We start from the raw sequence: 23,287 nt of genomic DNA, 5'->3' as shown, positions 1-23,287 counted from the left end.
AGGCTTTTGTAAGTGGCAAACTTTTAGGCTCACATCTAGAGGTCCCCCTTGTGGCTAAATACCTTTGCAGTATGTCAGTTAGGTAAGTATAAATCTACATAAGACAATCCCCATCGAGTCAGTCCAGAAACTCAAGGACTTTGGCCACTCCTGTCATTAGAGCGTTTCTCCCTCAGCGGTATGGCCGGGTCTCTGTACAGGCTGTGCCATCTCCCTCCTGAGGCTGCTTCCCAAACAGTCGAGGAGCGTGGCAAATGGGGCAGCAAAAAGGAGTTCATCCTGTCTGTGGCTGGTGCTATCATTGGACTTGGAAATATATGGAGATTTCCATATCTGTGCTACAAGAATGGTGGTGGTGAGTATTACTTTTTATTACAGGGCGTTGTTGAATACTCGATTCTGATTGGTCAATCACGCCGTTCTGCGGTCTGTTATTTCTTTATAGAAGACCGTTGCTATGTATAACAGACCGTTGCTATGGCCGCAATTCTGATATGTGGCTCTGGCGGAGCGTTTTTGTGGGAAATTATTGATTTCTTAAGTAAGTAGCCGTGTAATAAGCTGGATAATGTACAGATAGCGGGTCATTGTTGTGAAAGAATCCCCTTCAGGGTCACTCCGCGTCGGGATCCGGCATGGCCACAATGACCGGCTCCCTGTACATTATCCCTTACTTATTATTCTCTTAGTTTAACATTGCTATTCCAACTTCCATTTTAAAAAAAAGTGCAGTATAGTGTCAGATCTTGAATGCAAACTTTTTAAACTTTGTCATTGCTGTCTATAAATTAGACAAATAAAAAAAAAAATGATGGTAAAGATGTTAGAGTATTGTTTTATTATCACAAAGGCATACTTATAAGATTGTTTTACTTTACTTGTTGCCTATATTAATATTAATATTAAAACACTAGGAAAAAAAGATCCCAGTGGACTGAGAGAAACTACACCTGTTGTGCTTGGAAAACATCCAGTAAACGTGATAAACTGCTGAATGCATTATCATACAAACTCAGTTTTTATCCCTGAATCACAAACCCTGAATGCTAAATCTCTCCTCGATTTCAATCTGTCTCCCTCTGCTTCACATCTGACGATTAAGGATCTGACAAGTTATGAAAGGCTAAGAAAATAATGTGCCGTCTGTGTTTGTGCAAAGAGCAGAAGCACATTCTTCGCTGAATCTTCCGATTTTTATTTTCTTACAAAACACCATGCTCGTAACAGGAGAGACTTCAGAGAGCAGTTCCAAAGCACACTGGAGCACACGCATTTAAGGCAGTAAACTTTATTAATTACTAAAGTTTCGACGCCAACTGCGTAGTAATTAACACAGTTTACCGCCTTAAAGCTTTAGTAGGCGTGATTGAAGCAAATATGAGTTTAAAAAGTTATTTTTATAAAACGGTCGCTATATCGAGACAGTCGTACATGAAACAGGTAACCTGACAAAAATCATGTGTCTCTGAGTCCTCCGGTGCTCCTAACAGCATCTGCAAGATTTCACATACCGGAGGAAAACAAGCTGATCTGAGGTCTGCTGCCTAGCAACCGTCTATGACAGCCGGTTGTCAATCTCTCGCCAATTCCAACCAAACGGTCAAACTAGGCGGCGCTGATCAAATATGAATCAATATTATGTTACGTTAATGCCTATTTCTCTCCTCCAATGTTTTCAGAAACATCTTGTAGTGCACGGTTTGGCTGTAAAATGAGAACATTTGTGACGCCGCCGCTATTGTGTAATCAGGTGAAGGAACGCCAAATACCGGTCACATGACCTGAGCACAGCCAATAGGAACGCTCTCTCTCTGAAATGACCTGTGATTGGTCAAAGTCTCCCGTCACGGGCTAGATGTTTTAAAGCCTGAAAACAGAGACATGAGGAGGAGCAGAAGTCTAGTTTTCTCTCAGATCACTTGAATTACAATATGCTGAAAGGTTATTATGGGATTTTTGCCCAATGATGCCAAAAATATTCAGCCTACTGCAGGTTTAAATCCCAACATTGTCCATTTAAATACTTGGGTGGTTTGGAGTCAGTGCACAGGAGTTATCAGCATAGGCCATAAATTCACATCAAATCCTGCATTTGTTTGTGTCCTAACTACTGTTTTGGGTGACTGTCCAGAATGCCTTTTCATATCTACAATAGACTGTATATGTAGATGGACAATGCGTCTCCACCTCCTTCCACTGTACAAAAGTGAAGCCAAAATATCCAGGGTACAAGAGCTGCCATCTTGAGATTTTGACGTCACATGGAGCGATCAGGTGGGGGAGCTGCAGTATCGAGGTCCCGCCCACACACCCACCAGAGCCAATCACGAGCCGAGCACAGTCGCAGCTTGCTAGCTTTAAATCCGTGTGCTCCAGTGTGCTTTGGAACTGCTCTCTGAAGTCATGACACAATGCTCCTCAAGTGGTGGACACACTGCCCGCATGAGGCTCGCGTGGCGTGTTGTTTTTTATTTCGGCGTCCATGTTAACAGGTTAGAGTGGACACACTGCCTGCATGAGACGCGCGAGCCCCTCGCGTCTCGGCTGCGTGTCCCAGCAGCAACAGACAGTGAAGGTGATCTATTGACAGTATATGGACATCATATCAGCTACATAATACAGTTTACATGTCTGGACATCTGTAGAATATGTCACAGACAGTGAAGGTGATCTATTGACTGTATATCAACTTCATACCTGCAAGACTTTACTACAGTTTCGAGGTTTATCTGTAGAATATGTTACGGAGATGAAAAAAGTAAAGTTAAGTAAACTTGTTTTTAAATCAACACTTCCTGCTTTCATTTCAAAATAAAAGCCCTCAGGTGTTTTTTCTATAGACAGAATCCCTTCATTTGTTAACACAAGGCTTTTATTCTGAAATATGAGCAGTCAGTGCTGTGGAACACGCAGTCACTTTGAGAGCTCAAAGAATTGATAAAGTTTGGGGTTTAAATCAACACTTCCTGCTTTCATTTCGAAATAAAAGCCCTAAAGCGGGTTTTCTTTGCACAGAATTCCTTCATTTGTTAACACGAGGCTTTTATTCTGAAATATGTGCCGGACAGTGATGTGGAACAAACAGTGACTTGGAAAGCATCATAAATGAATACAGTACGGAGTTTTAATTTATATTTATCATGAAGTTAAATGGCCATTAAAAGGCAAACTCTATGCAGAAAGAAAGGGCTGACAGCAGCAGCAGAAACACAGCTGACAGGCAGCCAACTAGCGTCTAGTGTGAACACCATACTCCTGCATCACGCAACCACCATGCGACGCAGACGCCACGCGAGCCTCATGCGGGCAGTGTGCCCACGGCTTCACGCAGCCACCACGCGACGCAGACGCCACTCGAGCCTCATGCGGGCAGTGTGCCCACAGCTTCAGGCTCATTTCACATCCCTCAGATTGAACTAATTCACATATTGTGTAATATGGTGATACTGGTTACACTGAACCTGAACAAAACCTGCTTCACTGGTCTCTTACATGCTGAGTAAAGAGCATAAAGTAAGGAATTCAGTGGCGAAGAAGTTCAAGTTCAGATAAGACCACTCTTTAAAAGTGGCATATTTCACTGATTTTCCCAAAAGAATTAGACTAACCATCCAACTCCAAACTCTATCCAAAGTGCACATATTCAAAATGTGTCTCCTATGGTGAATCTAGGGCAACTGATGAGCTGTAAGGTCACAGCTTATATTGTTGAGGGCTCAATCTATCGAGAGCACTAGCTTAATGCTCCAGCTAGCTAACTGTAATGCCATCAAAGCCACCCAAAAGTTTTAAAGAAAGCTTGAGTTATTTACATACATACTGACTCCCCGTCATTGTTTCAGTCCCAGGCAGATAGTTGGCACAAAACCAGGCTTCAGAATCAACTTCATGACTAAACTCTGGTAAAATAAAATCCAACCGTTTCTGTGTCAACTCTGGTTTCCATCTTAAATCTCTTCAGTTTCCACTATATACTTTTTAGTCTGCATGTTTCAAGAAGACCTCTGCACTAAAAATCCTGCTGGTCTATGTTACCTTAGTGCATTATATTTATTGTTCACTATTTATGTAAATTGAAAAAAAAAAAAAAAATGGTTTCACATAGGCAACAAACATATCATAACCTCTAAACTGACACAAATTAGACCACGGAGGAGAGATTTTATCCCAGGGTCCCCCATCTGATAGGATTTTTTATTTATTTTTTTATTTTATTATATTTTATTAATTTATTTGACAGGGACAATACATAGGCATCGTCACATTTCATTAAAGTGCAACCGATGCAATGTATAGGACTTCTAGCCGTAGCTAATTTAAAGACCTTGTCCCTGGTTAGGCTTTTAAGAATAGATAAAAACAAATACATAACACCACATCATACATAAAATCACATAATACAACATCGTACATTACAATCAATTTTCAAGAAATCAGTGATCACAGGTTTGGTTTGGTTTCAGTCAGTGTTTCACCTTTGTCACGGTTTTGCACTGTGCCAGAGGACATTGGATGTTTTCTTTTTGTTAAGAGTTGAGACTGTCTTGTGTTTATCCTTTAAGTGGTTTATTCCAGTGTGCCTAGAAGCACAAGGCAAGTGCTTCTAGGCACACTGGTCTATAATCCTTTCTGCACACTGGTCTATAATCCTTCCTGCCTTTGTTTGTTTCCCGCCTATTTGTGATTGTCTGTCAGGAAGTAAAACCAGACAAGACACAGGAAGAGTGAATTTCAAAATAAAACAGGAAACACTAGAATGACTGCATAAAAAAGAAAACCCAAATCCAAGAAACCAAAGTCACAAATAACAGAACTAATAAACCACTGAAAGGATAAACACAAGACAGTCTCAACTCTCTGGCAAAGACTGAAACTCTAACTACGGCTGTCAGGGAGTTAATAAGGGTGTTGCCAGTTACCCCGGATTCAGATAGACTAGCAATTTTTGGAGAAGTGCTGCCCGTGTCCTTTCAGCACCTATGTAATGGTACATGTCCACATGGGCTTTTTTTATCGCGAGGGATCGCCTTGCTTCCCAGTATTGGACGCTTGATGGGCTGCCACTAGACACAAGGCACTCGGCATCTGATTGGATGAACGCTTTACCCTCGTGTGCTGCTGCTCCCAGCTTTGAAACCGGAAACAACATGGCGGCTCGTTTGTAAACTTTCTTCTCTTTTATCACGAAAATAGTTCACCGAAATGTGTGTCTGAAAACATTTAATGCAAGAAATAAGCCATGCAGTTGCTAAATCTGTTTTTATTTTGGATCGACAACGGTTAGTTTAAAAGTTTTTAGGGAGTTTCCAGAGGCGGCAAGTCGCACCGGACGCCCCTGATTTGCATAAAGTTGCCTAGACCTCAACTTTATGCAAATGAGGAGCGGCCACCATGACGCCCCGTCTCTCTAGTAATGCCGCTACGCTACCAGAATGCATTGCACGGCTGCTTACATAGACAATGAATGGGAAGCGTGGAAAGGACGGGGACATGTACCATAAATCAATTGTACTGTTAACAATGGACGCGACATGCCACGGAACTCCGTGGCTGGCCCGCGATCCTCGGCGATAGTTTCAGCATCTGGTCTATTTTCTCCATGTGCCACGAGTGAATCTGGCAAGAATACACACTGATAATAAATAAGTTATATATATTATATATGACATAAATGATCTGATTCTGATAAGATTATAAAATATGCATCCCACAAACGCCTTTGACTTCCCTCCCCTCTCTCCCTGCTGTGCGCCGGAGTTTTGATTCCTCTGATTTCTTCGATTCCCTCCCAGTCCCTCCGCCCAATCACATTTCAAAATCAATTCACTACATTTCTTAGAAAGAGCCTAATGTCACTGCTGTTTGTGATCATGGATTTTGAATTACGTGCTTATTCCACATATTTTTCAGTTGTGAGAGCGAGACAGAGACAGAGACAGACACACACACAAGCAGACAGACGGAGACACAGACACACACACACACACACAAGCAGACAGACAGAGACAGAGACACAAACACACACAAGCAGACAGACAGAGACAGAGAGATAGCTCAAGAGCAGGGTTCTCCAACCTTTTTTCCTCTGAGAGCTACTTTGACAAAATGAAAGTGTCCGAGAGCTACTCATATTTTATATTATAAGTAACATTTATTAACATTGCTCAGCTCCACCCAAACCAGCTGAATAAGCTTCTTATGTGTGAACATTTAGAAAATGTTGATATCCAAAACTCACTTTTTGACATCATCAACATCTTAAATTCAGCAGCATGTGCGTGTTTTTTTTCTGTATGCATTTCTTTACATTTCCAATGTGTGAAGCTCACACTATTAAATTTACATCCGAATCATGTCATAGAAAAACAAATTATTTTACTTGTCCTTATTTTCTGTCTGTCCACACTGTATCACATCACTTCACATTCCCTTCATCATATGTAGTTCACATGTATGTATTACATGCATTCAGTCTTTTTAACAGTTAGTGAGATGACTGGCACTGCATGAGTCAACAAGAGAGGTGTATGCTGGAGTGTATCCACTTAGGTTCACTTAGGTCCGAGCAGGGGTGCCGGAAGTAGTGGGGTAGGAAGTGGGGAAAGGTCCATTGGCCACCCCACTTTACGCCCCCCGTCTCTAGTTACGATTCATTTTTGTCAGAGGTTATTTAAAAGGGTAAAATGCTATTTCCACGGTGTTTCACTCTGTTAACAGTTACATCATCAATTTATGGTGAAAGAAAATATCCAAGGATAACAGAAATCAGAAAAATTATGTGATTACGATGTACTTTGTGTGTGTGATATACCATGCACGTTTATTCACACTTGCAGGTGCATTCTTCATCCCTTACATACTGTTCCTTGTGGCCTGTGGCATCCCACTGTTCCTACTGGAGATAGCACTGGGCCAGTACACCAGTCAGGGTGGTGTCATGTGCTGGAGGAAGGTCTGCCCCTTGTTTGAAGGTGAGGTATACCTGTCAGGAGTTTATCAAGTTAAGAGGGAAATACAATGGCAATGCAATGTTAACATTTTTTGCTGTTTCCAGGCATTGGATACGCCAGCCAAATTATCATTTTCTATGGATGTATCAGCTACATTGTGATCTTAGCCTGGGCGTTTCTCTACCTTTTCGCTTCCTTCTCTGGCGAGCTGGCATGGGCCACCTGTAATAACACATGGAATACAGGTAAATTCATTATATTTCATAGAGCATTGTCTCTCTCCCACACATACACCACTAACTATTAGAATATTCCTTGTATTTGTTCTAAGTAAATATACATTTATGTAAAATATCAGTGAAAGTTTTATCATTTACACAATTAATTTGAATAGCATACTAATATGACAATGTTGCATTATTTCATTGTATTTATAATTAAAGGGACTGTTTGTAACTTTTTAAGCGTATAAATGTACCAGGTCGGGACACATGCGCGCTCGCATATGCGCGCTCGCGTGTGGCCGGAGTCACTGCTCCGCTGCCTGCTTGCCTTCACTCACACACCGCGCTCACTCCACACTGCAGAAGAGTTAGTTTAGCTCTGAGAATATCTAGTGAATGTACAGTGGACGTTTGTGCAGAAATAAATGCTGCAGCTCCTCCAGACCAACAGAGGTTTCCCGTGTCTTGTGAAGTGACGGGGCGAGAAATGTTATCAGTGGGGCTGAAGCAGGAAGAGAAACATTACCGTCTCCGACGGGGTGCCGGTGTGTCCCTGCGGGCGTGCTTGGAGACAATAACGTTTCTCTTCCTGCTTCAGCCAGCAGGAAAAGCCAACACTAGAATCAGCATTGATTCATGGAGAGACCTTCGTCTGGTCAGCTAACATTACTGCCAAACAGCTGAAATATAGAGTGATATTGTGGTTTTAGCTGACGTGTGTCGCCTCACTGTTTTGAGCGATGCTCGTTCATGTCTATTTAGAGCGAGCACAAGCGCGAGCAACAGGACGCTGACTTTCGTTGACTTCACGGCCGCAGGTGTCGCTGTTAACAAGCATTTCTGATTGTAGTCCCAAGTTCAAATAGTCCCTTTAAGTATGATGTCTGGTTTAGGCAACTGAAATTTACCTAAACGGGTAACTGTATCAGTATGCAACAATTAATGTATCATGTAGTACTGATATAATAATGCATGCATTAACTGTGTTTAACAATACTTTGATATATTTTAGATTCTTGTGTGGTATTGAACAACTATAATGCCACTGCTAACTGGACCGCGCCTGTGAATGCAACATCGTCTGTTATAGAGTTTTGGCAGTAAGTTTCTAACCAAATGAGACTGAACTGACACTGAACTCACACACACTCAAGCACAGGTGTATTCATTTATTTTTGGCCAATTAGACCTCTTGTCAGGACTACTTGGACATGTACAGACTGTGTTCGATTGACATCTCCATCACTCTTGATATTTTTTGCAGTATCTGTTAGGGCGGGACCATTTACACATTAAAAAGTGGTCTAATCAGCCAGAATAATTGAAAACACCTGTGAACTGAAGGTGTGAAGGGCCATTCATTGCACATTCAATCATGTATTATTTTGAATAGTTTGCTGAGCTTCAACAGCTCCAATCAGATGTAACTAATAACACTAATAGTGGCTGCATTCCATTTAAGTGCCCCAGGACTCTGGTGTTTTGCATCCTGGATTATCTGGACATCTAAATGCAATGAAGCCATTAGCTACGCCTGTGATTTCCTCCCAAAAAATATATAAACATGTCTAAATTGTATTTTTATCATTATGCACAAAGCTTAACCTTTTACGTCAGTTGGTTTAGTTGGTTGGAGGAAAAAACATATAATAAGAACTAAATATGTGAGAAATGCTAAGATGTATATTTCACCAAATAATTGGCTAATGATATCTTGGTCCTTACAGACGACGGGTGCTGAATATATCCACTGGCATAGAGGCCATGGGAAACATACAGATGGACCTTTCTTTGTACCTTCTTCTGGCCTGGGTCATCTGCTACTTCTGTGTCTGGAAGGGAGTGAGATCCACAGGAAAGGTAAGACTGAATTATGACAACTCCTAACTCAGAAATGTCACGCAATGTTTATTACTTTTCATTTCCCACACACACTTTTAAATTCTTTGTTTTTACTTTGGGACTCGGTGAGAGTAAATGCATTTTCAAAGATCATCATCATAAACCAGTCGTGAAGTTTTCTTTTCCAACGAATAATACTAGGGCTGTCAATCGATTAAAATATTTGATCATGATTAATCGCATTATTGTCCATAGTTAATCATGATTAATCGCAAATTATTCACACATTTTCTATCTGTTAAAAATGTAGCTTAAATGGAGATTTGTCAAGTATTTAATACTCTTATCAACATGGGAGTGGGCAAATATACTTGCTTTATGCAAATGTATGTATATATTTATTATTGGAAATCATTTACCAACACAAAACAATGACAGATATTGTCCAGAAACCCTCACAGGTACTGCATTTAGCATAAAACAATATGCTCAAATCATAACATGGCAAACTGCAGCCCAACAGGCAACAACAGCTGTCAGTGTGTCAGTGTGCTGACTTGACTATGACTTGCCCCCAAACTGCATGTGATTATCATAAAGAGGGCATGTCTGTAAAGGGGAGACTCGTGGGTACCCATAGAATACATTTTCATTCACATATCGTGAGGTCAGAGGTCAAGGGACCCCTTTGAAAATGGTCATGTCAGTTTTTCCTCGCCAAAATTTAGCTTAAGTTTGGAGCATTATTTATCCTCTTTTGGGACCAGCTATTATGACATGTTAGCAATGGATCTCTTAGGTATTCTAGTTACATACGATGTCAGTATCTTCATTCTAGCTTTAAAACTGAGCCCGCTACAACCTCCGAAAGATCGATTGCGTTAATGAGTTAAAGAAATTAGTGGTGTTAAAACAAATTTGCGTTAACACATTTTTATCGTGTTAACTTTAACAGCCCTAGTTCATCCAATAGACCAGAGTCATCCATTTGGTAACGGCACATCACCGACTGAGATCACATGAAATACATTAAGTTGATACTGTATGACAGGCATAAAACTGTTTTTTTTCTCTCTACCGACCTTTTCGTAATCTGTGGATGAATGCCAAAAGCACCAGTTGGCTCTCATGTGTGTGCATGCTTACATGCATACAGGTCTGCGGCAGTCATCAAATACTGTGACGTCAGTAAAGAATGATGTTTTTTCACTATGGTGTGAAACTTGGCTACAAGCCATTGCTCCCATCTGTCAGAGTCTGTACAGAGTGTGAAACCCCCCTGAGGCAAATTTTACGATATGCGATGTAAGGGTTATATAAATAGAAAAAGACTTTCCAGGGGTGGAGTGGATGAGCAGGTCTAGCGTGAAGTCTGTGATTGTTAGAAAGGGAACCAGAAACGCTAACTGGCACATTCTTCTGTGAGAGAGATGTTTGCAATAGATCCATGGTAACGTAGCGTGATTTACTCCCTACACCCATATTTTGGATCCTCTGGTAGGATAAGAGCACCGTCTTGGCTTCCCTCACCTATAAGGTTAATTAAGTTATTATTTGTCCACTTGAAAACTAAACAGTTTTTCTGCGACACATTTTCAGCTTCACACATGCCCTGAATTCAGTCCAATGCACAGTGGGTCAGATACATAGTTCCCAGGTTAAAGGTACAGTGTGTAACATATGGCGGCATCTAGTAGTGAGGTTGCAGATTGCAGCCTTTACCGTGTGCCAAGCGTGCAGCGGAACTACGGTGGCCGACGTCTAAAACGTGAATGGCCCTCTCTAGAGCTGTTGTAAGAATAGCGTAGGTTATTTGGAGTATGTGGGAAGTGAGTGGTGAAGCAAGAGAGAGAGAGTGGCGGCGAATGTGAGTGAGCTAACAAGTGAGCTAGTGGAGCTAAAGACAGAGTTAGTTTAGCTCTGAGAATATCAAGTGAATGTAGAGTGGAAGTTGCAATTTGGGCAGAAATAAAAATGCTGCAGCTCCACAAGACCAACAGAGATTTCTCGTTTCGTGTTTCCCGGCGGCTGAGAGGAGTGACGGCGAGGGTTAACTCCAGAGTGAGTGACTTTATCAACCCAAGCAGGAAAAGTTAACACAGTGGTTTGTTCGTTCTGAGTTACTGTAGAAACATGGCGGCCAGCTCCGTGAAGAGAGGACTTGCTCCCTATGTAGATATAAACAGCTCATTCTAAGGTAACGAAAACACCATTCTTGTTTTCAGGTGATTATACACTAAAGAAAACATATTTATTAGGGCCCGAGCACGAAAGTGCCAGGACCCCAACGGTGTCCTGGCACGAAAGTGCAAGGAAACCTATTGTTTTTCTAAGGATTATTAGGGCCCGAGCACGAAAGTGCCAGGACCCCAAAGGTGAGATAGCGCCCCCTAATGTAGGCAGTTTTTCAGAGAAAGTTTCTTCGATCTTCACGAAATTCATGTATGTCATAACTCACGCCCTCATACCTGGATTAAATATTTTTGAGATTTTTTCGGCTAACAGGAAGTCAGCCATGTTGGACTTCCTGCGTTTTTTTTAAATTTACGAACACATGTTTGAGGACTTTAGGATGCACAAAAAATTATGAAACTTTACACACACATCCAAACTAGTATTTACTTTATTTTAGTAGTGAAATTTTGCTTGGGCGTGGCATGTTGGCTCTCTAGCGCCCCCTTATGTCTTTTATCCTTTGAACATGCCTTTGACGCCCTTGGGATACGCGAAAACTCATGAAAGTTGTCAAAAAGATGAACACCTGTGAACTTTACGTGAACGTACAGTTTTTGGGTTCAGCGTGTTTAGTGGGCTCTATAGCGCCCCCTAATGCGTGGAAGGCCGTAGTTTGGTCAAAGTTTATCCTATATTCATAAAATTTGGTAGGTACATCCTGCTCATTATTGCTAACATATTCGTCATCGGGTTTCATTAGCTCCGCCCACCCGGAAGTCGGCCATATTGGAATATGTGCGTTTTTCATGTATTTTATGCATACTTTTACGAACTCCTCCTAGAGAGTTTATCAGATCTGCGTCAAATTTGAGTGGTATAACCCTCAAACTACTGTGATGCTAAATTGCGAAGGAATTTTTGATCACTCGAACTGTGATATCATACGTGATGTGCAAAGACGCCATTTTGTCACTTTTTAGGTATGGAACTTTGCGATACTCCTCCTAGAGGATACAAGCGATCCATCTCAAAGTTGGGTAGCAGAATCTCAACACCTTCATGATACTAAATTGCGAAGCTTTTGTATTTATGCTAAACGGCGTTGTTGTGGCAGCGCAGCGAATTCTGATGTTTCGCCATGACACAGGATGCTGTTGTAACTTGACTTTACATAGTCCGATCTGCCCCAAACTTCACAAGCTGGATAATAGTCCAGCCCTGAAGACATATATGTAACATTATGAGTGAAAGTCATAGCGCCCCCTACAGGAAACAGGAAATTGTTGTAAATTGTCTATACATTGTCCAATCTTCCCCAAATTTGACATATTTTATAAGAGACCCGTCCTGAAGACATATACATGGTATTATGCGTGAAAGTCATAGCGCCCCCTACTGGCAACAGGAAGTTGTAGTAAATTGACTATACATTGTCCAATCTTCCCCAAATTTGACATGTTTTATAAGAGTCTTGGCCTGAAGACATATACGTGGTATTATGAGTGAAAGTCATAGCGCCACCTACTGACAACAGGAAATGGTTGTATACTGCCAGCCACCCTCATAGAAGTGCTTTAATGGACGCCCCACATGTTCTCACAGTTCATTTCCAGCGCCACATGCTCCAAGTAGAAAATTCACTCTAACTGTTGCGTGCAGTTTCCGACTTTCACGGGAATGAACGACAGCGGGTACCCTGACGTGCGCGTTCCCCAGACGTGCCCGCGGGGGCGAGGGCCCGTTCATCGCTGCTTGCAGCTTTAATATATTCTATTTCTGCCAATAGACCACCCATAATTGTTAAACACTCTTCCTTTAAAGCTGAAGTAGTGAGATTGGAGCAAATATGATTAAAAAAAAGTTATTTTTATAAAACAGTCACTATATCGTGACAGCAGTACATGAAACAGGTAACCTGAAAAAAATCATGTGCCTCTGTGTCCTCCGGTGTCCTCTGATGCTCCTAAAGGCATCTGCAAGATTTCACATACCGGAGGAAAACAAGCAGTAAGAGCTGATCTGAGGTCTGCTGTCCAGCTGCTGTCTATGACCAAACGGTCAAACTAGGCAGCATTGATCAAATATGAATCAATATTATGTTACGTTAAAGGGACTGTTTGTAACTTTCAGAAATGCTTGTTAACAGCGACACCTGTGGCCGTTAAGTCAACGAAAGTCAGCGTCGGGCTCGAGCTTGTGCTCGCTCTAAATAGACATGAACGAGCATCGCTCAAAACAGTGAGGCGACACACGTCAGCTAAAACCACAATATCACTCTATATCACTATATTTCACCTGCAAGGTCTCTCCATGAATCACTGCTGATCCTAGTGTTGGCTTTTCCTGCCTCTGCCTCCCGACCGCGGCCGGGGAGGGAACAGGGGAGACACCGGCACCCGGTCGGAGACGATAACGTTTCTCGCTGGAGGAGCTGCAGCATTTATTTCTGCACAAACGTCCACTGTACATTCACTAGATATTCTCAGAGCTACGAAGTCTTCTGCAGTGTGTAGTGTGGGCGCATGAACGTGAGGTGGAGCGAGCTGAGTGAAGGCAAGCAGGCAGGCAGAGGAGCAGAGTACAACAGAGACTCTGGAGACCAAAGCTACGGTCTCCCCCGCGTCCTACGACCGCGGCCAACACTGTTTAGCAAGACGGGCTTCACTAGATATAACTTTGCGGTTTTGGTGCCTCCGTGTAGTTTGTTTTGGAGTCTTGTCTGAACAGCATATGCGAGCATGAATATGCTTACAAACAGTCCCTTTAATGCCTATTTCTCACCTCAAGTGTTTTCAGAATCATCTTGTAGTGCACAGTTTAGCTGTAAAATGAGAAAGTTTGTGACGCCGCCGCCATTGTGAAATCTGGTCAAGGAACACCAAGTTCAGCCAATAGGAACGCTCTCTCAATGAAATGACCTATGATTGGTGCGATATGTTTTATGAATTATGCAACTGCGGTGTATTGCAAAACTACCGAAACAATGACCACCCGACATCCCAGCATTAATCCTAATGTCTCAAGCAAACTTTTACAAAAATCGTAGGTTACAGAGTGGTATTCTTTAATTTGTAACAAAATAACTTTCTGTTTAAATGTAGGCGACCTACTTCACAGCCACATTCCCCTTCGCCATGTTGGTGGTGCTGTTTATCAGAGGAATGACTCTTCCTGGAGCCTTCCACGGTATCAAGTACTACCTGTACCCCAATCCTGCACGGCTCGCTGACCCACAGGTATCATTCTGACCATATTCTAATTTGCATTGGGTTATTCTGCACAGTAACAAACACAGGAGTATACTAATTTGTCACTGGTTTATAGGTTTGGATGGATGCTGGAACTCAAATATTTTATTCCTATGCCATATGTTTGGGATGCCTGACAACGCTTGGGAGCTACAACAAGTACAACAACAACTGTTACAAGTGAGTACTTCAAGATATGACTGAGAATAAAGACTATTTTAGTGGCTGCAGTTGTGTTAAGCTAACAGCATCCAAATATTTTATTGTCAGACTATTTTCTACTAATAAAACACAATCAACGTCCTAAATCTGATGGTTGTAGCCTTGCATAAAAAAAACAAAAAGCTCCATATAAAATTATTTTTATGTTAGCTTTCATTTATTTGTATCCATCACCCATCTATTACGGTATATCTGTCTAATTTTTATTTTAAAGTTATTTTATTGTAATTTGAATATCAAGGTGTCTGTAAGCATGTTCTGTATATTATTTTACTGTAATAATTTAACAGGCCTGTGTTACCAAGAGACAAATAAAGGATTGTTTCTGATTTGCAGGGACTCCTTCTATCTTTGCTTGTTGAACAGCGGGACCAGCTTCATCTCTGGCTTCGCCATTTTCTCAGTTCTGGGCTACATGTCACAAAAACAGGGTGTCGACATTTCTTTAGTTGCTGAGTCAGGTATGAGTGTGAATCTACTCTCTGCCAATGTCAGTAGGTCATTCAAACTGTCAGACTATATGAAGTTGTTTCTTCATTTTAATTTTCAGTCTTATCTTTGATGATTTTTAAACCTAAAATAGATAAAGCTGTATCTAAAAAGACACTGTGGCAGACCGCAATGGATCACTCTGTTGGTTTCACTCTGCAGGCCCTGGCCTTGTATTCATCGTCTACCCACAAGCTGTGACCCTTCTGCCGTGTCCTCAAGTCTGGTCCGTGTGCTTCTTCACCATGATCATCTTGTTAGGAATAGACGGACAGGTCAGCTGCAGCCTTCCTTATGTCTCCCTTAAATAATGTCCTCCGGTGGTTCTTCTTTTGTTAACTTGTCTTTGCGCTGACTTGTCTTTCTGTCATTCTCCAGTTTGTTGGGCTTGAAAGCATCATGACCTCTCTGTCGGATAACTACCCTTCCCAGATCCGAAAGGGATACCGCAGAGAGCTTCTTCTGATGTTAATCTGTGCTGTTTGCTACGTGTTTGGCCTCTTATTGGTGTCACAAGTAAGCATTCATTGGTGGTCACTGGTGACGTAAGCAATTCATCATGTGAGAGTTTTTTTGAAGTCTGATCAATAAACTGTATCTTTTACCATTTATTTTCTTATTACCATCCACGACAGCAACACTGGTATTGTTTTCACCTTGTGATTCTGTGTTTGTGTGTGTGTGTGCATGTGTGTGCCTGTGTGTGTAGTTGGGTACTTTGCCAGATATACTATATATATAAACTGGAAAAACAAAGTTCGGAAACTTGTGTTTGCTGGATTATTTCTCTGTTGTTACAATGTTAATTGGCATTGTATTTTACATCGTTGGAAAGCCTGTTTATTTACCTTCGCAATGATGTCCAACTTGTAAGGATCATGCATTTGTGGGATGAGCAGCACAGCTGATTATGTGGGTAGCGCCCAAGAAAAATTTGCCAAAATGCTCCGTCAATGGTAAAAAGTGTATTCTCCTGTTGGTGTTGACTCTTGTTTTGAGTTGTTTGGTGGATTGGATGATTGAACTCTCTATCAATAACAAGGAACAAACAAGACATATAGGCAATTTTACACTTTATTCATTTAATACACCGTCAGGAGCCTCAGTAGCGGTGGAAGATCCATACGCAGCCACAACAGCCTGGCACCTCCTCCTCATGCTGGTCACCAATCTGGTCACACGTTGCTGTGGGATGGCGTTCCATTCCTCAACCAGGATTCGTTGCAGGTCAGCCAACGAGGTTGTGTCGGTCACTAACACGTACAGCACGCCCAAGCTGATCCCACAAGTGTTGAAATGGGTTGAGGTCTGGACTCTTGGCAGGCCGTTCCATTCTCTCTACTCCCACATTGTGGAGGTAGTCTGTGATAACCCTGGCTCTGTGGGGGCGAACGTTGTCATCTTGGAGGATGAAGTTAGGTAACAGATTGTGGAGATATGGGATTGCCACTGGCTGCAGAATCTCATCCCGATATCTCACTGCATTGAGTTCGCCTTCAATGATGACAAGCCTTGTTTTGCCAGTGAGGGAGATGCCGCCCCACACCATGACACTGCCCCCACCAAAAGCTCTTACTCCATCGGTGCAACAATCAGCATAGCGTTCTCCGTGTCGTCTCCATACTTTGACCCTCCCATCCAACTTTGGCAGACAGAACTGGGACTCATCACTGAACATGACATTCCCCCACATGTTCAGGTTCCATTGTCTGTGTTGTCGACACCAGCGCCAATGGGCCTGACGGTGAAGGGTAGTCATTGCAGGCTTCCTGGTAGCCTTATGAGAATACACTGTTTACCATTGGCAGAGCATTTTGGCAAATTTTTCTTGGGCGCTACCCACATAATCAGCTGTGCTGCTCGTCCCACAAATGCAAGATCCTTACAAGTTGGACATCATTGCGAAGGTAAATAAACAGGCTTTCCAACGATGTAAAATACAATGACCATTAGCATTGTAACAACAGAGAAATAATCCACCAAACACAAGTTTACGAACTTTGTTTTTTCCAGTATATATATATATATATATATATATATATATATATATATATGTCAATCGATTAAAATATTTAATTGCGATTAATCGCATGATTGTCCATGATTAATCACGATTAATTGCAAATTAATGTTCAAAATGTACCTTAAAGGGAAATTTTTGCCAATGATTTAATACTCTTATCAACATGGGAGTGGGCAAATATGCTTTCTTTATGCAAATGTATGTATATATTTATTATTGGAAATCAATCAACAACACAAAACAATGACAGATATTGTCCAGAAACCCTCACAGGTACTGCATTTAGTATAAAAAAATATGCTCCAATCATAACATGGCAAACTGAAGCTCAACAGGCAACAACAGCTGTCAGTGTGTCAGTGTGCTGACTTGACTATGACTTGCACCAAACTGCATGTGATTATCATAACGTGGGCATGTCTGTATAGAGGAGACTCGTGGGTACCCATAGAACCCATTTACATTCACATATCTTGAGGTCAGAGGTCAAGGGACCCCCTTGAAAATGGTCATGACAGTTTTTCCTCATCAAAATTTAGCACACATTTGAAGCGTTATTTAGCCTCTTTCGCTAGTATGATATGGTTGGTACCAATGGATTCATTAGGTTTTCTAGTTTCATATGATACCAGGATCTTCACTCTAGCTTTAAAACTGAGCTTGCGTTAAAGTGTTAAAGAAGATAGTAGTGTTAAAATTAATTTCAATTTATTTTTATATAGCGTCAAATCATAACAGAAGTTATCTCAGGTTCTTTTCATATAGAGCAGGTCTATATCGTACTCTATAATTTAGATACCCAACAAGAGATCCCCCATGAACATGCATTGTTTTGCGACAGTGGCAAGAAAAAACTCCCCTTTCAACAACGAGTAGAAACCTTGGGCAGAACCCGGCTCTGGCTGGGCGGCCATCTGCCTCGACCGGTTGGGTTGATGGCCTCTAGTTTAGGACTGACACCAGTGGAAGCTTGTTTACACAGCACAAAATAAAAGACAGTTGGTATCTAAACCAATTTATTACCTGTTTTCATTTTAGGCTGGCGCATACATCCTGCAGATCTTTGATCACTACGTTTGCAGTGGTCCCTCTCTTCTTCTGATGGCAATCTTCCAGTCAGTGGTTATTGGATGGATTTATGGTAAGATACAGTTGTCAATGGTACAACTGTCTTTGGTTTTTATGTTTCATGACACTAATTGTGCAACATTATGACCAATGTCCCAATTCCACACAATGTATTGATTATAAAGGCTTTGAATATATAATGATCTTGCCCTGAAAAATTGGCTAAATGAAGTATATAGTGAAATTTTAGTATACTACATAATGTATATTATGTGTGACGTGTTTGTCTCTGACCAAGGTGCTGAACGCTTCTATGACAACATTGAGGACATGATTGGGTACAAACCTCTATCACTGATCAAGTACTGCTGGATGTATGCCACCCCTCTCACATGCAGTGTAGGTGTTTTAAAGAGGCCAGAATAAATTATATTAAGGCCGTGGTTGCGTCCGAAATTCCATACTAACATGCTATTTAGTACGCTAAAACAGTATGTGAGATATTTTATAATGTCCGAAACCTAAATGTGAAACCAATAGTACATGTATTGCATACTATTTCCGGTGAAATGTTACAGTATGCAACGCTGGACACTACAGCGGTATAAATATCACACAATGCAATGCAGTAGTGAAGTTAACATTCATAACGGACGTTGACGGTCAGCTCTGTAACATCAATAACACTTCTATTTAACTGTAAGATTTCACTTTGCTAGGCGTAATATATATTTTAAATTAATTCAGACTTTGATTCTCACAAACCGTTGTTTTGGTCACATGAGGTTGGCACGAGTTACCATGGTTACATGCCTCCAACCGGCAAGAAGGCTCTCAGGAAGTGACGACATAAATCACTGCTCAGTGCGTCCAAAAAGATACATACTACTGTTTATTCACACAAACGTACGTTGCATAGTATGTGATTTCGGACGAAGCCCATTTCACGGTTGTAAATGTAAACATTGTAAATGTGTCCCTGTTTATTTCCTGTAGCAGTGAATATGAACGACAACAGCTGACAGGAAGTAAACATGGACCCAAGCTGTTGTCTTGCAAAGCAGTTCCTTTTGATCCAACAATGTTCATATAATTGTGTTTTGCTTCCCTTTAAAGGGCACACTTGTGTTTTTGCTCCTGAAATACACCCCCCTGAGGTTCAACAACTCCTATGTGTATCCTTGGTGGGCGTACTGGATCGGCTGGTTTCTGGCCATGTCATCTCTTACGATGATTCCAGTCACCATGGTCTGCAAACTGGCCAAAGGAAAAGGAACTCTCTGGCAGGTCAGTGGTGGTTGTTAGTGTTATTTATTTTATAGTTGGTATTTTTCAGTTTTAAGAAGCAGTAGTAGTTTAAAGTTTTCTAAACTTCATTGGAACCTATTTTGTGTCGCCGGTGCATAGTGCATGTTCTGCTGCAAGTGATATTCGTTGACAATATTAATACCTTCCTCCAGCGTATCAAGACAAGCTCCCGACCTGCAGGTAATCTTCCAGTGATGACAAAGGAAATGGCAAGCATCAGCGCCTCACTGCATGTCCCTGATGGCGGGCAAAACGGCGATGTGTAATGAAATGTCAATCCTTTAAAAATAACTTCTATTTTAACACGTGGTTGTTTACTCTCTCTCTCTTTCTCTCTCTCTCTCTCTCTCTCTCTCTCTCTCTATCTCTCTCTCTCTCTCTCTCTCTTTATATATATATATATACAGTATATATTTATATATATACTGTATAGTATATGGTGGTTAGTAATTAGTATTTTATTCTATCTGAATACAGTATATTAAATGTCTAATATTGGAGTTTTTTTAATCATTAAATTATATTTGGAATTGTTACAGATATTGAATGTACAAAATACTACACTAAGTTGCAATCTATTTTCTACAATCCACACCTCAAGTACCTCAAAATCCAACTAACCTAACTTTTATTGACGTTATTCCCGTCAATAGGTGGGACATTACTGTGAATTCAGATTGTTGAAGTAGCCACTTTTCACATCACATGTTATCAAAACAAACTTTGAATTAGTTTCAAATATACAACCCATCACAGTGAACACCACGATGGATTAACGCAGTAAAACAATTAAGTTCCAAGTGTTGCCTGAAAACTTGAAGTACGTAAGCCTTTCTCTCTACAACTGTACCTGCTCCCAGTTTATACCTGAGGACACTGTGTTTAGTTATTCTAGTTAATTCCTTTACTATATTTAACAGCTGTTTAATGTACTGTAAAGTTATTTGTTGTTGTTTTTAAAGCGGCTGGTTTCAACTTTGAAATATTTCTTTATAACATATTTGTGACAAGAAAAAGCAACAATCAAATTAAAATATAGGGGTAAAACATCCTTAGTTATTAGTTGATAAATTTATTATTTAATGTAATTTGACAGTGTCATCACCATGACAACATAAGCAAACAACCCAACATCTGTCATCAAATTCTGTTTCTTATGTAACTTCTGATACATGCCGGACAACAGAGCCCCGCCCACTTCAAACCACAAAGACAAAAACGTACAGAAATCCCTCGTGAAATAACTGAAATCAGACCTATCACTTACAGTAAGATGCTCATTGACTAAATAGTTTTTTTTTTATGGCATTTAAAGGAATAGTTTTGGGAAATACGCTTATTCTCCTTCTCGATCAGTGGTACTGTCACGTCTGCACGGTTAATGTGAAACTACAGCCAACTAGCCTAGCTTAGCATAAAGACTGGAAACAGGGGGAAACAGCTAGCCTGGCTCTGTCCGAAGGTAACAAAAAAAAAAAAGCTCCTCTATAGCTCACTGATTAACACATTACATCCTGTTTGTTTAATCCATACGAGAACTGAAGTGGTTTACGGGGTTTATGTGCTGGACTATTTATTGGCCGGGTGCAGTGACTTCCTGGTAGTGGTGGAAGAAGTATTCAGATTCTTTATGTCAGTAAAAGTACTAATACCACACTGTGACAAAGCCTTACTTAAGTAAAAGTATGTAAGTATTATCATCAACATGTACTTAAAGCACTTAAAGTAAAAGTTCTCTTTGTGCAGCAAAATGTTCCCAGTGGGTAGAGATGGAGCGAATATGATTTAAAAAAAGTTATTTTTATAAAACGGTCACTATATCCTGACATTAGTGCATGAGACAGGAAAGAAAAACATTTGTCTCTGTGTCCTGTTTAGCTGTAAAATGAGAACGTTTGTGATCCAGCAGCCATGTTGAGATCAGTTGAGGAAATACCAAGCACCGCCCACGAGCTGGAGCAAACTTTCTCATTTTACTTCTAAACAGTACACTACAAGATGTTTCTGAAAACATTTGAGGAGAGAAATAGGCACTATAGTAACAGAATATAGATTCATATTTGATCTGCTCTCCCTAGTTTGACCGTTTGATCAGAGTTTGTGAGTGACTGACAGCTGCCTCCGTTGAATGAACAGCCAATAGGAACTGTCTCTGAAATGACCTGTGATTGGCCAAAGTCTCCCGTCATTGGCTAGATTATTTAAAGCCTGAAAACAGACACTACATTATGTGTATGTTGCATTTTACTGCTGTAGATGTTTAAGTTTGTGCAAATTTGAACTCCTTTATATACTGTTATTACACAGCTGTGTTGAATACTCAATTCTGATTGGTCAATCACAGCGTTCTGCAGTCTTTAATTTCTGTATAGCAGACCTTTGCTATGGGCGAAGCTCTGATGTCAGACCGTTTTGTGTCAAAATATTGATTTCTTCAGTAAGTAGCCGTGTAATAACTTCTAACTTACTATAATTAAGGGATAATGTACAGCTAGCGGGCAATTGTTGTGAAAGAATCCCCTTCACTGTCGGGGATTCTTTCACAACTATTACCGGCTCACTGTACATTATCCCTTAATTATAGTTTAATCTTCAGGAATGCATCATATTCTATAAGATCATCATATGGCTGTAGGATCACTGTCCTGTGAGAACCACGTATCTCTAAAAAGTCACCTTTTCATGAGGTTAGAAAAACAGCCCTGCTTACAGCTTTGTGATGATGCATTGTTTAGCTAATCCAAGAGGCTTTTTAAAGAGTTTATTCAGCTAGAGAAGTAGGAGAATTGTCTCAACACATAAAGGAACATTTAATCTTTCAGTTTATCACAAACTCAAAAGACACAAAATCAACACATCTGGAGATATCTTGTTTTTACTGGACAGGAAGGGGATGAAAATCTGTAATCTGTAAAGTAACTAAAGCTGTCAGACAAATGTAGTGGAGTAAAAGGTACAATATTTCTCTCTGAGATGTAGGGGAGTAGAAGTAAAAGTAGCTTAAGATGGAAATATTCAAGTAAAGTACACATACCTTGAATTTGTACTCAGTACAGTGAGGAAAAATACCTTGAGGTTACCAGGCAACCAACATAGACTTACATTTTTTTGTATGGATTAAACAAACATGTAATTATGTGTTAATTACTGATATTTAGAGGATTTGCTTCTCGTCTCAATGCTAAACTAAACTAACCATCTCCTGGCTGAAGAGACATGAGACAATCTTCTCATCTCACCTCTCAACAAGAAAGCGAATAAGCGTATATCTGTAAATGTCAAACTATTTTACATTAAACAGAAAATAGTTATTTTTTTATTTATTTATTTGGAGAAAGTTGTAAAAAGTTGAACGTGGAAGTTAATGCTTGACTTTGGGATCAGTGTGTGTGGCAAAATAATCCCACCTCAAAGATGAACATGCAATCTTTTTCATGTTTAAACAGGTCAGTGGACTTGGCTTAGTTCCACAGATCCGTTGATCTTACCCTACACAACCGGCTCCACTGAACCCGCTGTCAATGCTTTGTTCAGGTCAGACACGTAACTGTGATGTTGTGTTCACTTCTGTGACCTCTGCAGCTCTTCTTCCCTTTGTTCTCCTCAGTGTCCTGTTTTTCTAACTGGACGGGCCTGAGCAATAGTCATTCTTTTATCATTACAGACTGAGGCATTCATGTGATTCCATCTGTGAAACTCACCAAAGTTCCTGACACTATAACGTCAACATTATCAGTG

At 40.7% G+C, this 23,287-nt stretch overlaps 1 protein-coding gene across 1 annotated transcript; it reads left to right on the top strand.

Annotated features, from left to right (window-relative positions):
• Window positions 1–145: 145 nt before the first annotated feature.
• slc6a11a (solute carrier family 6 member 11a) lies at window positions 146–19,852 on the top strand. Its single transcript, XM_037786436.1, has 14 exons — window positions 146–355; window positions 6,837–6,971; window positions 7,055–7,195; window positions 8,187–8,274; window positions 8,902–9,034; window positions 14,293–14,427; window positions 14,516–14,619; window positions 14,998–15,122; window positions 15,313–15,425; window positions 15,529–15,666; window positions 18,212–18,314; window positions 18,540–18,640; window positions 19,358–19,528; window positions 19,702–19,852. The coding sequence occupies exons 1-14, from the start codon at window positions 181–183 to the stop codon at window positions 19,813–19,815; spliced, it is 1,776 nt and encodes a 591-aa protein (XP_037642364.1). The 5' UTR covers window positions 146–180; the 3' UTR covers window positions 19,816–19,852.
• Window positions 19,853–23,287: the final 3,435 nt, after the last annotated feature.

This window comes from Sebastes umbrosus, chromosome 1 (assembly GCF_015220745.1).
Source record: "Sebastes umbrosus isolate fSebUmb1 chromosome 1, fSebUmb1.pri, whole genome shotgun sequence".
In the NCBI taxonomy this organism is placed as follows: domain Eukaryota; kingdom Metazoa; phylum Chordata; class Actinopteri; order Perciformes; family Sebastidae; genus Sebastes; species Sebastes umbrosus.
This window is presented reverse-complemented; position numbering and strand designations above follow the sequence as displayed.